We start from the raw sequence: 15,000 nt of genomic DNA, 5'->3' as shown, positions 1-15,000 counted from the left end.
CACCTACACACACGCACGCACCCACACCCACACACACACGCACCCACACACACTCCCCCCACCTACCCATACACACCCCCACACCCCCCACACCCACACACGCACACGCACACGCACACGCACACACACGCACACGCACGCACGCACGCACGCACGCACGCACGCACACACGCACATGCACGCACACACACACACGCATGCACACATGCATGCACACACACGCATACACACACACGCATACACACACACGCATACACATGCATACACATTCATATGAATACACACATGCAAATGCACAGGGACATATGTATGTTTCTAATTGTATTTATGTATGTAAGGATGAATTTACACATGTATGTGTGTATGTATGTAAGGATGAATGTGCATATGAATGTATGTATATACATATGAAGGGATGAGGTCACTATTCTTGCAATATTTGTTATTTATGTATTGATTTGATTTAATTTTTATTACAGAATGGATGATTACAATGATCCAGTCCATCTGGAAAGACTGTCAACATTGAACTTTTTCCAAGTGGAGGACCTCGGTGCCATTATGCCCACTGGCCAGAGGTCACACAACTACACTCTTGAGGATTACCGCATTAATGAGTGGTATTACTCTTGGCTGCCTCATACCAATAAGCGGCAGGATGGTCTCACTACTTATCAGGTAGGTGGAAGGATTGACTGTTTTTGTTTAAATTTATATGGGTGTGTATTTCAGTGGATGCATCTAGATTTACGTAATATTTGTTTTTGTTTGTTTTAACAATTTGTTTTGCTTTGTTGAAGAGCACACATTAAATGGTACACCATGAATCTGTCAGATATTGTCCCTTACAAGGTAATATTTTTGAGGCTATTCTTTTGAAGAGTAATACAAGTTGTGTAGGAAGTTGTACTTAAATGGAGCCACATGATTGTGTTATGGTTATTATTAGTGTTATTAATCATATAAAAAAAAATTACTAAGGTCAATATAGTGATATTTACGAAGACTTAATTAAATGACTGGTGTTATATAGCTTCACTTATTTCACATGTGTTACTCTAATGTAACTTAAGATATGGTCATTTTACAGGTCAAGATTCGTTATGCAAACAACACCAATGAGACCTATGTGTTCCACGGTCCAAATGCTCCAGACGAAAACCCTGGACCTGTTAAGTTCACCCGGCCGTACTTTGACTGTGGACGCTCAGACAAATGGAGTGTGCCTGCTATTACGCCTTTTGGTATGTTTGGAAGTTTTGTCAGAAAATAATTTGACATAATTTTTTAAAAGTTGTTATTCTCTTCTTCACTCTTTCTTCAGTTTTTTTTTATTTTATAGATATGGAGTGATAATCCTCTTTTGACCTTATAACTTGAGCTTGAAGTGATCAGTTAGAGATGGGAAAGATGATTTCATTTTTTCACAATTATAGAAAATATAGATATGATTCCCAAGTATTAATTCAAGCTTAATAATCCATTTAACATCTTTCACAGCTGATTTATATCCTCGGCACACACAATTCAGGCACATTGAGTACCCAACACTTACTGGAATGTCTGTGCTGGAAATGGATTTTGACCGGATAGATATAAACCAGTGTCCAAAAGGGGAAGGAAATGAAGGTCCGAATCGGTTTGCAGACACGTCGAAGTGTAAAAAGGACACAACAGAGGTAAGTTTATTTGCTTGAAGTAATCCAGAGTGATTCTGTGATAGTTTTTTTAAAGCTGAGTTGCCAGAGCAGGTGTGAGAATGTGTGTATGTATGTGAAGACATATATTGATCAATAAAGGGGTATATTTGAATATCTAAATACCTCCATTTATACTATAATTATAATTATAATTATAACTATAACTATAACTATAACTATAACTGTAAGGATATATCTCTATTTCTATATATCTGTATCTATATCTATATCTCTCTCTATATATCTATATATATATCTATATATATATATCTATATCTGTACAAATGTCAGAGAGAAAGAGAGTGAGAGAGAGATTGATTGATTGATTGATTGATTGATTGATTGATTGATTGATTGATTGATTGATATGGGTATACAGGTGTATGTGGTAATTGATAAATAATAGTAATTTTAATAAAAAAGAAAGATCTGTGCACTTTTTCATGATACTGAACTTTATTGTCATTATCTCCGCAGTGTGAGCCTTTAGATGGCTATGGCTTTAGAAGAGGTGGCTACCAGTGTCGATGTAAACCAGGATATCGATTACCAAATGTAGTGCGACGGCCCTACCTCGGGGAGCTTATAGAACGAGCGACACTCTATCAATATCAAAATTCCTTTAGTTGTACACCAATTGGATGTAAGTATTAATTGTGGTTATCTTTGTTTTAACTCATTGGCACAAGAAGCATTCACTGGCCATTCTAGATTTGTTTTGTGGATAATGTTTGCACACACACAACTCCACAAGTGCTCAGTGATCAAGGAGTCAGTTAATTGGCTGTATTTAACCTCACCTGATTTCTCAATTTCTTTTTAGTATTGATATTTATTATTTTGGGGATTTTTTTTAGTGCTGTTACTATTGATAATGTAATATTGAGAATATAATAATTGTTATGTTTTTAACAATATTGATAGAAATATAGGATAAAAAACAATCTTATAGAAAATCAAGGAAAAGTTGAAATAGAATCATTGTGGACATTGTCATGCATATGCATATACCTTCCTGGCAGCAGTGAGTTAATTTGTAAATTTGCGTTTCAGTTTTATTGTACTTACACTGATTCATTCTTCAGGGATCCAAAAATTACCTTTTGACTACAACAGAATGGAAGAGTTTGAGAGACAGCAGTACCTGTCCCAGGATTACTACAATGTCACGGGGGCCAATGCAACGAGGGCCAGCACCATGAATGTCGATGAGGTGATAGAGTTTCTCAAGTCAGTCACTCCTGAAAACTGCAAGACCTTCCACCCAGATGACTTGCTGCTCAGGGGTGACATTGGGTTTGGAATGGAAAAACAGTTTGAGAATGAGGCCAGGATGGCGCTGCGTCTTGCCAACTTCCTCAGCGCTTTCATGCAGGTGAGGAACTTGCTATGGGCCTTTCTGTCTTCCTTTTGTTTCTGTTTTTTTTTTCTTTTTTTTTCCTTTATTCTTGGTTCTCTTTTTCTTTTCTTTTCTCCTGTTTTTGTTTAATTTCTAAGCACTTTTCTCAATTTTTGTCATCTCATTTATTTTCATTATATTTTCAATACTAGTTCTTTTGCAATATCACCTAAAAAGGGATCATTTTCATATTGATATTAATATTTCTTTATTTCCTGTTTTAAAAGTTTCCTATTTGATGTTTGTATTTCTTCTCATTAAAGATAGTTGACCCTAAGGAGATCTTCTCTGGTGTTCGTGTTGTGGATCAGCCTTTGTCTGAGGATCAGATGATGGGAGAAGTCTTGTCTATTATTCTTGGAAACAGTAGGGTAAGGAAATAGCTAATTTGGCTTTGTGTTGGTATATTGGAATACTTGACCTTGATGTAAGAGAATGAGGAAGATGTTAACTCCTTGTCTTCAACCTGCTGGGGAAACATACGCCATGCTATTGATATCTCAGTCCAATCACAGTTTATGGCCTTTTTACTATATTGATTTTGCTGAATGCTTTGGTGGAAAGTTTTGCCACAAACTAATCATAGAGCTTCATATTACCATCAAAGCTATAAAACAGAACTTTTGTTGGCCTTGGGTTATTCTCTCAGTTAGCTTTAAGGGGACTGTCTCAAATGAGGGGGTAAAGGGTCGGATTGAGTTAGCTGGCCTGTGTTATGTGGAAAAAAGAATGAAGAAACGAACAAAGGACTGTTTGACCCAGAACTGGTTTATTTCTTGGGAGGTGCAAGGACATAAGTGCCAACAGGTAAACTTCGGACACAGGTAATTAGAGCCAGGTCCACCTGTATGGACTTGCTTGTTGTAATCTTGCATATGGCATTGCACATAGATCTGAGTTCATGAATGTTTAAAGAACACTTTTTTTATATTTTCTTCAAAAATGAGTTTTGTGTACATTTATACATGAAATATGCTTTCCAATGAGACTCCCTAATGTTAAAAAATAAAAGTGTTACTAATGATAATATTTTGGTTTGGAATAGCTCTAGTAGTCGGTACCGTCCACCGTTGGCAAATTTGTTTTGATTTGAAATTTCTTGTTTCCGTTGTAAAGAGCACTTCAATATGAAGGCCACCCCACGATTGGAAATTAGAACTTTGGAAAAATATGTGAAACATTGATTATTTTATGTTGAAGGACCCAATGATACTCGCTCTAAAATCAAATCTATATCAAATTTTGAAATTGGTCTTATCCATTCACTTTGTAAGGAGTTCATATAGTTAACGCACCCTTTTCACGTATTTCCAATGAAAAATAACCTAAGAATGCTACTGTTGGTCATAGGTACCATAGATACAGAAAGTACCGAAAGTTACTGCACTCAAATAACTGAATGCCAACATTGCAGTGGTTTCCCATGCCCAATGGGCATTTTTTTTTTACAAATATCGCTGAAGAAAATGTTTTTATCTGGTCCAACTAATATTTTTTCTTTATGTAAAAAATGTGTTTACTCCTATTAAATGAGGATGATTTAAAAAATTAATCTTATGTGCATGTTTACATACATATCAACTTTCTCAAAAATTAAAACCACTCAGTGACCAGCTAAAATAGATATCTTTACAAAGTATGGTCCCTATTGAAAACAATAACTTGGATTAACTTGGTAATGATCTCATCTCAAAGTACACATTTTATAATATTAAATTTAGCAAAGAAATAATAGAAATAACTAACTCTGGAATGTATCCAAATCTCTAGGTCATGTTCTCAGTACTTTGTTTCACAAGTCGTGGTCTGTCCAGGGTTTGTAAATTTTGAGTGCTTCCATATCTTATTCTTTCTTCCATGAGTGGTTTGGAGTGCTCAGACTGTATCGTGCCCTAATTTATGGCCGAAGAGTTGACACTATAGTTCACCATGCCAGACAGTCCAAAATAAAAAGTAAACAGAAAATAAAAATTTGGAGCTTTATACAACCTGCCCGTAGAGTTAATCAAAGTGAAGAATATTTTTTAGGTAGAGCATGGATAAATTCAACCAGTGTGATGGTGCGGTGCAACATAAAAAAAAGAGAGATAAAGAAAAGAAAAAATCTGACTTTTTGGGGGTGCCTCCCTCTGAAAAGGGGGTATGCCCTGATTAAATTATATATGAGACAAATCAGAATTTAAACTTGGTAACATGCAAAAGAAATCAGCTATATATCTACAACCATTTTTTTATCAAATGAGTGAAAAAAAGGAAGGCTTTTCTCGGGATGGTCCCCTTAATTATGCATGTTTTATTTATTTATTTATTTATATTTTTAATTTTTTAGGATGGGAAGGTCTTACTTTGATATTTGTTATGAAAAAATGTTAACAGAGCTTTGTAATTATTCTTGTATACAAAAACAGGTTTGGGCCTCAGGAATGTACTGGGACCGCAGTAAGTTCACAAACCGCACCCTGTTTGCCCCCTTGGCTTACAAGACACAATTAAATACAAGGAAGTTCGGAATGGAAGATTTGGCTCGTCTGAACTCCTCCAGGGAAGCTTACACCAATAAACCCTGGTTCAGGTAAACACAGGAAAACATGATTGAACTGAAACTTATAATTTCATAATCTACTACATATAATTGATTTTTGTAGCATGCACTCAATATGTTTATTATTTTCCCAGGAAATTGAAAAGTAGATGGTCAACTAATTTTGATGACCTAGAGAAATACTGGATCAAATTGAAGCTGAGGCATAACTCTACTGGGATGCACTCCATTAAATATGAAAGATACCCAACTTTCTACAAGTAAGGGACATTTTATTATAATGTATTTTATTTTATTATTATAACTTGTAATAAATCCCTGAAATCAGGGATATTAGTAGCACTTACATTAATAAGTAAAGCAAAAGCAAAGTTTTTCTTTGTACAATAACAGGTGGCAATTTAAATGTTTCAACTTTGTGTGGAAATCCCCAGACATCATGTATATATAAACTGTAACTCAGACACTTTAATATGCCTTTAAGAAGAGGATATGAGCAATTAGTCCTTTAATCATTACTGTTATGTTTTGGGGCTTCTGTATGAGGGAGAAATTACCAGAAGTTTACTGCAGTTACTTGAATGCCATCTGGCATATCCTTGCTTAGGAAGATTCTAAAGGTTTGCATCTCAAAAATATGCATCTGTGAGGGATGTATTGTATCCTCTACCTCACTATGAAGGGATTAGTATTTACTGTATGTATTGCCTCTCTTATATCACTGCTTTGTTGATAAATGTAATATTCTTATCAATCCTTTACTTCATTATGTTCCTATTAATGTTATTCATATTTTTATTTGTTTTCATATTCCTTCATTTCTTTTATTCTGAAATATTGCTTATGGACAACAATTTGATATTACTATTATTTTGAAATGTCATATATTTTTCTTTTGTGTGTGTGTTTTTGTGTGTGTGTGTTTTTGTGTGTGTGTGTTTTTGTGTGTGTGTGTTTTTGTGTGTGTGTGTTTTTGTGTGTGTGTGTTTTTGTGTGTGTGTGTGTTTTTGTGTGTGTGTGTGTTTTTGTGTGTGTGTGTGTTTTTGTGTGTGTGTGTGTGTTTTTGTGTGTGTGTGTGTGTGTTTTTGTGTGTGTGTGTGTGTTTTTGTGTGTGTGTGTGTGTTTTTGTGTGTGTGTGTGTGTGTGTGTGTGTGTGTGTGTGTGTGTGTGTGTGTGTGTGTGTGCGTGCGTGCGTGCGTGCGTGCGTGCGTGCGTGCGTGCGTGCGTGCGTGCGTGCGTGCGTGCGTGCGTGCGTGCGTGCGTGCGTGTGTGCGTGCGTGCGTGTGTGCGTGCGTGCGTGCGTGCATGCGTGCGTGCGTGCATGCGTGTGCGCGTGTGTAGGTTTGCTTTGTATACATATGCGTGTGCTGCATGCAGTTGTAAGATAAATTAATAGTTATATAAATACATATATATTATACATATTGGTATATATGTATATATTGATCAATTGATTTTAAAAGTAAAACTTGTGTGGGGTAGAAAAATCTAGCTGAGTGAGTTGCAATTGATTTAACGGTAGGTGAAGACCCCCTTGCATGTTGTTATTATTGTTGTTATTATTATTATTGTTATTGGTATTGTTGTTATTATTATTATTATTATTATTATTATTATTATGATTATTATTATGATTATGATTATTATTGCTATTATTATTATTAGTTTATTTACATCTGTATTTATTTAAGAAGTTCATGCATTGAAGTTTATTTTACTTATATTTCAATCTTATATTCATTTTAATTTTCATTGTTTAATAGGGCAGCTGAACTTCAACATGGCCAGTGGAGTACTCCAGAGTTTGACTGTGAAGGCTTTGTCAAGAAGTGGGTTGTTCACTACACAGCTCCATTCTTTGGCTGGGATGCTTTGCGGTCAAAGCTTGAATTTAAGTAAGTGCAATTTTTGGATTTTCTTTATTTCTATTAATTTTATTTAAATTGCTTGAAAGATAAAGGATACTTTGTAATATGTTAGGGTGTACTTCTGATTTTATATTATTTGTTCAGGGGTGCTGTCAGAGTTACTATGGATCTTATGAAACTAGACATCACCCAATGTCCCGAAGAGTTTTACGTCCAAAATGCCTTTAAGGATACTCATCGCTGTGACAGGAGGTCATCTTATGTAAGTTGTTATGTTTAATTTCCTTCTGTTGTCAATACTAAGATGATTTAGAGATGTATGGTGAACTATTCAGTATGATATCTTCATGGTTGCTTGATCAATCAGGTTTATGTTGTGATTAGACTATTTTTATTTTATCCTTTGAATTTTTCTTCTTTTCTTACTTTCTGCATTTTTTCTTGTTTAGACCTGTATAGTTTGCTACGTACTAAAAGTCATGCCTAATTAACCTCTTGCAGTGTGTTCCCATCCAAGGCCGAGGATTTGACACAGGTGGATATAAGTGTGAGTGCATCCAGGGCTTTGAGTATCCATTTGAAGATCCCATTACGTACTTTGATGGACAGTTGGTAGAGGCAGAATACTTGAACATCATTCGTGACAAGAAAACAAGGTGAGTGGATTTATGTTGTGTAATATTTTGGGAGATGATTAAAATTGTGTTAGAATTTTGGTATTGTTTGAGGGGGGGTCTGTCAGTCTTCACTGGTTCCAGCAAGGTTGTCAGAATTGGTGTTTAGTAAAGTTTTAACCCATTGGCGACGGGTATAGAAAATTAAAAAAAACTTTGGCGCACCGCTGCGGCGGACAGCCGCACGGCACATTTCAGGCGTATTGTTATGACGGCAACAGGCGTGACCCGTCGCCATTGGGTTAAAGACATTTTCAGTGTACTGTGGCATATGATGTATTCAGTAGCCTGTGACATCACTGTTGATAATTTTGCAGACTATAGCCTAGAGCTTATTCATGCTCCAAAATAATGTTAGATACTTCACATTATCATGCAGAGTTTACCATTTAGTCTTACTTTACTTGTATGTTCAATGTGTTTGCCATTTTTTAAAAGTTTTTCTTAATCCTTTTCTTAATTTTTATTTTTTTTTCTCTTTAATTTTCTTTTTTGTTTTTCTCTGTAAAATTGTTTGTTGTCCACTGGATATAATAAATTTATCAAATCAGATCGATTTTTTTTTCTTTTTTTTCTTTTTGATGTACTTTAATTATCCTTCTTCTTTATTACTTCCTCTATAAATCCTCTTTCTCCTGCTTTTCTTTATCACTGTCTGCCTTATTTTCTTTTTTCTCTGTATGCAACTATAAATCAGATATGAACTATTTGGGGAGTCAAAGAAATATATGATGAATGAATTTTCTTGTGAAATTTATTATTCTCCATTTCTCCATTTCAGGTACGATTTCCTGAAGTGTCGTATTGCTGGTGCATCAGGGATCCAGAGCAGCTTCGTTACTATTTTAGCTCTTATTCTCTTTACATTTGTAGCCCGCAGACACTAATTTTTTTGTTGAGGGTTGTCAACTTTATTTCTTCTTGTCAGATTTTATTTTTATGTATATTTTTTATTATTGGTTTTTCAATTACAGAATTTCAAGGTCTGTTAGTTGATGAAATGTAGCCCAATTTTCTTTTTATTGACAGTATTGATTGAAATCAAGTCAATATTTACTTGTAGGATATATATATGACTATTCACCGAAGTATATGTGTATACTATGAAGTAGGTATAATTATTTTTATACAAGCATACTAATATGTTAGATAAACTTGTTCTGTGAGAGAGAGTAATGTCCTTCCATGAAATTACTTTGAACATGCTTAAAACATGTTTGAATCATCAGTAACTTCAGATTTGGGGTATTATATTTATATTGGAGTTGGAGTGTATTACAGCAATTGTTTTCATAGCAAGATATGATAAAGATAGGATGTTTTATATTCTTTTGTTTTTATGTTTTTAGGTAAAGTTTAAACTAAGTAACTTTTTGGTTATGGAAATGAGCAGCATTATTTGAGTACTTTTAAGAGAGACCCTTAGTGTTTACCTTTTATTTTCCTGACAGATATCTTGGAAAGTATTTTTGTTAATATTGATTCATTAATTTTGTTCAGATTTTCTCAATTGTATTGTCATATGTGTTTTTGTATTGTTAAAATATAGGATGCATATTCTTATTGAAATGTACTTAGATTGGAAAAAAAACTGGAAGGATATCTTACTATGGTCTTCATCAACATTTTTCAAGTATTATGTGTGTTATTGTATTTCAAAGTGCAGTTGATAAGTGCCAAATGCACATGTTATTGAATCATTGTAAAGTAAAAACTGTTGAATTTCCTGAGTAATCAAAATTACTTAGTTATTTTGTTGTGATCAGTATATGCCTTGTTAACTTTCACAAGTTTTAACTTGAGTAACTAGAACTTTGAAAAAGTTCCGTCCAGAAGCCTTTGTGTCGCAAACACTAGAGTTGCAGAAGTTCCGTCCAAAGACTGTTGTGTCGCAAACACTTGCTTTATTGAATGTATTCCAGGCTGAGAAGTCAAGGGATAATCATATTATAATTTACTTTAGGTGAAACATTGTCCAGAAACTTGGGTATCCCATGTTTTGTGGTAAATTGAATATTTGTAATGATGTACAAATTTACAGGTTTGGTTACTGTAAGTTATTTACAGTGTGGTATTTTTACAACTTTGGAAAATGTTATTCAGAGTTTACAAAGTAAAACAATTTTTTTTTCTTTTTTCTTTTTGAAGCTGAAAGATGATTTTTAGAACATTTTTTGTTTTTTTTTAGCTCAAATGTGTGAAATCACATGAATGTATATTCCGTCCACAGGTAGTTGTTACATACTGTACCTTTTTTAATGTAATAGTGTTAGACATGCCATCCAAAGTTTTGTAAATGTTTAAAGTTTCAGAAATGTACATTTCTTATATTTTTCTGCTATTATAAGATATAAAGCATTCCTGTTAACATTCCCAAGCATTCCTGTCAACATTCCCTAACATGAAGTAATGCCAGTGAAAGGGAGTAATCTTTACATCTGAATTGGATTTAGATCTGAACTCTGTAAAATGAATATCTTTTCTCCAGTGCTTGTCTAGGTTGTGTGAATGTGAGTGACTGTTCAGATATCAAGAAATATCAGTTGTGAAAGCTGTAGAGTGATTTGTATTTTTGATTACATATATGCATTACTTTTACTGTACATTTTACTGTACATCTGTTCACACATAAAGACTTATTAATGTACTATAATCTAGTGGAGTTAAGTTCTATCTACCTGTCTGCATTAGGTGAATTCTTTTTAGCTTGTGGTATAAGCTTGAACTGCTTATTTTCATACTTCACAGCAGGATTAGTACAAGGAAGGCTTTAGCTGTAAATACGTTGCATTCATAGTGGACATTTATTGAAAAATAAAGACCTTAATATTAATTCTTTGTTTTACTGTCCTTAGATAAGCTATGCAATGATCAGAATAAGATGGCACATATCTGATGTTAAAATATATTAAATAATACATTTGTAATAACAAGTACATTCTCCCAAAAATGCTATCCTCAGAAATTCAAATGAAAATGGGTATAAATGGGCACAAAATTCTGGGACATTGCTAAGAAACCTGGAAGGTTTTTGTTTAATATGCCAAATGTGTAGTTCATTACTAACAATAGTTTATAAATTTGCATCTCCCTTATAACAGCAGTCATCAATAAAGACTGAAATGATAAATGCAAGTGAAATATATATTTATGTATACTATACAAATAATCTTGATATAACTTGAAAACAAGAAAAAAATAAAATGACAAAGGCACTCAGTAACTTTCATCAGTTCCTAAAAAGCAAAATGCTTTAACATTTGGCAGAAGTAATGAATCAGAAAATAGAGGATGTGTTAAATCTCATTGGTATAGCAGATTTCTAGGCCACCTCAGTGAGAATACATCCTCAACAGATGATGATAAAGATTCTTGGATATAGTAAAAATGAAAACAAAATACATACACCCATTTGTACCCCCCCAATCCTTTGCCCGTTGTTGTCATGGGGGGGCTTAGGAGACAACATATGTACAATGCTACTCCATTCCTCCCAGAGGAAATCATAAGAAATCCATTAACATTGCCAAAATTACTTTCCGTAGACATGACCTTCCCTTTAATGTTTACATAGGTGGGGAATCCCTACCTGTCCGACCATATCAACCTCCTCCTCGTCAGTGCCAAAATTGTTGGCGTTTAGGACACCCAGCCAAACACTGTCATTCCACAGCCAGATGCCCGCTATGTGCCCAACCTGGCCATACTCGATCAAACTGCTTTGCACAATCACGCACATGTGCAAACTGTGGCAGCCCCCATAATGTATTTTATAGAGGCTGCCCAACCTACAACTTTGAGTCTGAGGTAGCAACTCTCAGATTCAGACTTGGACTCACTCTACGTGAAGCCAGACAGGAGGCTCGTCGAAGAGGTTTTTCTCTTACCCCCTACTCTAGTAATGTCACTCACTCTGCCACTCCCCCTACCCCCCAAGCTCCTACACCCTCTCCTAAACCTAACCCCCCTCCCTCTAACTTCCCCTCTTCTACCTCCTACCTTCCCCAGTCAAATTCTTTTGCCATCCTAAATCCAGACACTCCAATCTCTACTACAGCCCCACCACCTTCCCCTCTCCCTCCTCGCAATACCCGCAGCAGACAGAATAAACGTTCCTTCCCCCTCTTCCCCTACCCCATAATCACCTCCACCTTCCTTTGCCCCTATTCTTTAGACCCAGACTTCTCTTCCCCCCCTCACAAGAAAACCTTTATCTCACAAAACTCCCCAACCAACTCCACTACAGAAACTCTTGAAGATATCCAGAACTACATCATTCGAGTCCCAAACTAATACTCATCCACCTTCAAATTCTACAACTCCTGCTCCCTCCACACTCAAAGTGACTGCCGATATCCACCCTCCTCCTACTCATATTCTCCCTACACCCAATCCTCCTACCCCATCCCAACAAAACCCATTCCCCCCCGACTCCAGCCCCACCTATATTAACCCTCCCACCATCCCCTCTATCCCTTCCACTCCCTCCTGGATACACACGTGAATCCCTCAAGTCACAAGTACCCTCTTCCCCAGACCCTCTACCTCCCGACACCCCTCCTGATACAACACCACCTCCCCAACCTCATTCTTTATCCCACCCTCTAGCACCTCCCTTCAAATTCTCCAATATGCACTGCAATTTTTGCCAGCAAATCAACGAAAGTATAACTATCCTTCATTAGAACATTCGCGGTTTCCGAATGTTCCTCTTTCAGTCCCACATATTCTATTGTCATGCCCGCGGCCTCCCTACATAGACATCCCAACTTATCAGACATCATTACATAATCTCACACTTTCTGCTTTGACAACCTGTATCCTTGATCTAACCCCTTTACATTACCTCATCCGACCCTAACCCATTCACTCACCAACTCCTTAACCCAGCTTTAACAACTAATCACTAACCCAACCACCCTTCACTAACATTAACTATAGTGCTACATGACCTTAGATGTCTAGCACATTTATTTTGCTTTTAACCATTAACCATTAACCATACACCCATTTGTAAAGGATGGGGCAACAGCATCATAATAAATAACAACAATTTAAGATGTAGAATATAAACCTTTACCATATTCTGTTTGGCAATCCATCCCATTCACATTGTTTAGTTTTCAGTAACATTATTGAAGATGAACATTATACAAATGTATCTGCATAACCTACTTCATGCTACTAATAATGTAAAATGCATACAGTACATACATGAGAACATCTACTTCACATAGTTAAAAGAATAAGGTGTAACTCACTGCCACAAAAATTAACCCTACTGCAATTCTGCACTTGTAGGTTCTGATTGACTTCAGGGTTAATGTTACCAAGAGTGATGCACAGAGTGATAAACAACACAGGTATAGCTGCTTTTGCTGATATTTATCACAAAATGACAAACATATTCACAGTATATCACTGCTCAGAGACCAATACCACAGTTTTTTTTATGTCCATTTCTATTAGTTGGTATGAATAATAATGGAGGGGGGGGGGGCAGGGGGATTGCCCCCAAATCTAGGGAATAAATAGAAGGAAAGGTTAGGTTTGGATTTTGGGTTCACATGCTACCCTTTTGTCTCGTCTCTGGAGGGTGTGTTGCTCTGAGTAACAAATACCAAATTTCAGCACACCCTAAGTGGTCATGTAATTTATTTTTTTGAGCCTATAGTAGTATATATACATATTTTATTATAGTCTAGATCTTGTTTTTTGTAAGCTAAATAATGTCGATAGATTTTTACCACCATATCTTTCTTCTGATCCACTGGCCACAGATAGCAAGAATGCATGCCATGCCCAATATAATTTCAGTTTATCACCCTTTACCCAAGTGCTTAGTCAACAAGGATTCAGTTATTACCCCAACCGCTATCACTCTATCTCTGGCACTTGTGGAGCCTTCTATGTGTAGACACATTTTACAAAAAAGTATAGAGGACATTCTGTATCAATTAGTAGGCTTACAAGACCTCACCTGAATTTTCAGGATTTTATTTTCAATGCTATTAATATTGATATTGTTATTATCATTACTGACATTATCATTATAAAATTATAAAATAAATAAAATATTTCTGAAAATCAAGGAAAAAAATAAAGAGGTGATAGGCAGAACTAGTAATTGACTCCTGGTGATTGAGCACTTGCAGAACCATCCAAGTGCAAACACAATCAATAAACTAAAATCACTATGGGCATGGCATGTACACTTGCTAAAAAAATTATCTTTACTCAGGAGTAGATGAAACCGAAATGATTGCTAGGAGTTGATTTGGAAAGGTGGGTTGATTTGGCTAGGGCTCTGTATCTTGCCAACATTAGCAATAGAGACCTCATAGACCATTAGTAGCATCATAATTACATAACACCAAGCAACTGATTCTACCAGAGACAAGGTTAGAAGTGGGCACCCTGGATGCACAATGTGCTACATGAAAGAAAAATAGGAAGCTTGCATTGAAGCACATGAATATCATGAACTAATGAAAACAATTTTCTGCTGGCAGCATCTGGTGGGACCTCACATTATGCTGTAGTACGCAGACTGCTGGGCTGTTTGAGAGCACAGCAATGGGTTTGGGGAGTTGACTGATGTTGAGCCCTGTAGATTTATGGGGTATGCCTATGTAGAAATCCTGAGATATTTCTACCATTGGTGTTCCTCGAGTCAGAGCCATTTTACCTTGTCCAGGATAACAGCCCCATCCACATGAGCAGTGTCGTGAAAGCATGGTTTCAGCAACACCCCAAGATTATGCTGTGCTACATCCACCCAAATTGCCAGATCTCAATTCTGTTGAAAATGTTTGGC

General features: G+C 35.9%; 1 protein-coding gene across 1 annotated transcript in view; it reads left to right on the top strand.

Moving 5' to 3' along the window:
* LOC125046018 overlaps window positions 1-11,016 on the top strand; it is a 16,237-nt gene extending 5,221 nt beyond the window's left edge. The window contains exons 4-15 of the mRNA XM_047643607.1: window positions 480-678; window positions 1,091-1,244; window positions 1,501-1,679; window positions 2,178-2,343; window positions 2,786-3,075; window positions 3,363-3,470; window positions 5,508-5,671; window positions 5,776-5,901; window positions 7,405-7,536; window positions 7,654-7,771; window positions 8,011-8,165; window positions 8,965-11,016. Coding sequence (XP_047499563.1) covers window positions 480-678; window positions 1,091-1,244; window positions 1,501-1,679; window positions 2,178-2,343; window positions 2,786-3,075; window positions 3,363-3,470; window positions 5,508-5,671; window positions 5,776-5,901; window positions 7,405-7,536; window positions 7,654-7,771; window positions 8,011-8,165; window positions 8,965-9,070 — 1,897 coding nt within the window. The 3' untranslated portion in view covers window positions 9,071-11,016. The remainder of the gene's footprint in view (window positions 1-479; window positions 679-1,090; window positions 1,245-1,500; window positions 1,680-2,177; window positions 2,344-2,785; window positions 3,076-3,362; window positions 3,471-5,507; window positions 5,672-5,775; window positions 5,902-7,404; window positions 7,537-7,653; window positions 7,772-8,010; window positions 8,166-8,964) is intronic.
* The last annotated feature ends 3,984 nt before the right edge of the window (window positions 11,017-15,000 follow it).

Source organism: Penaeus chinensis, chromosome 38, assembly GCF_019202785.1.
Source record: "Penaeus chinensis breed Huanghai No. 1 chromosome 38, ASM1920278v2, whole genome shotgun sequence".
NCBI lineage: Eukaryota > Metazoa > Arthropoda > Malacostraca > Decapoda > Penaeidae > Penaeus > Penaeus chinensis.
This window is presented reverse-complemented; position numbering and strand designations above follow the sequence as displayed.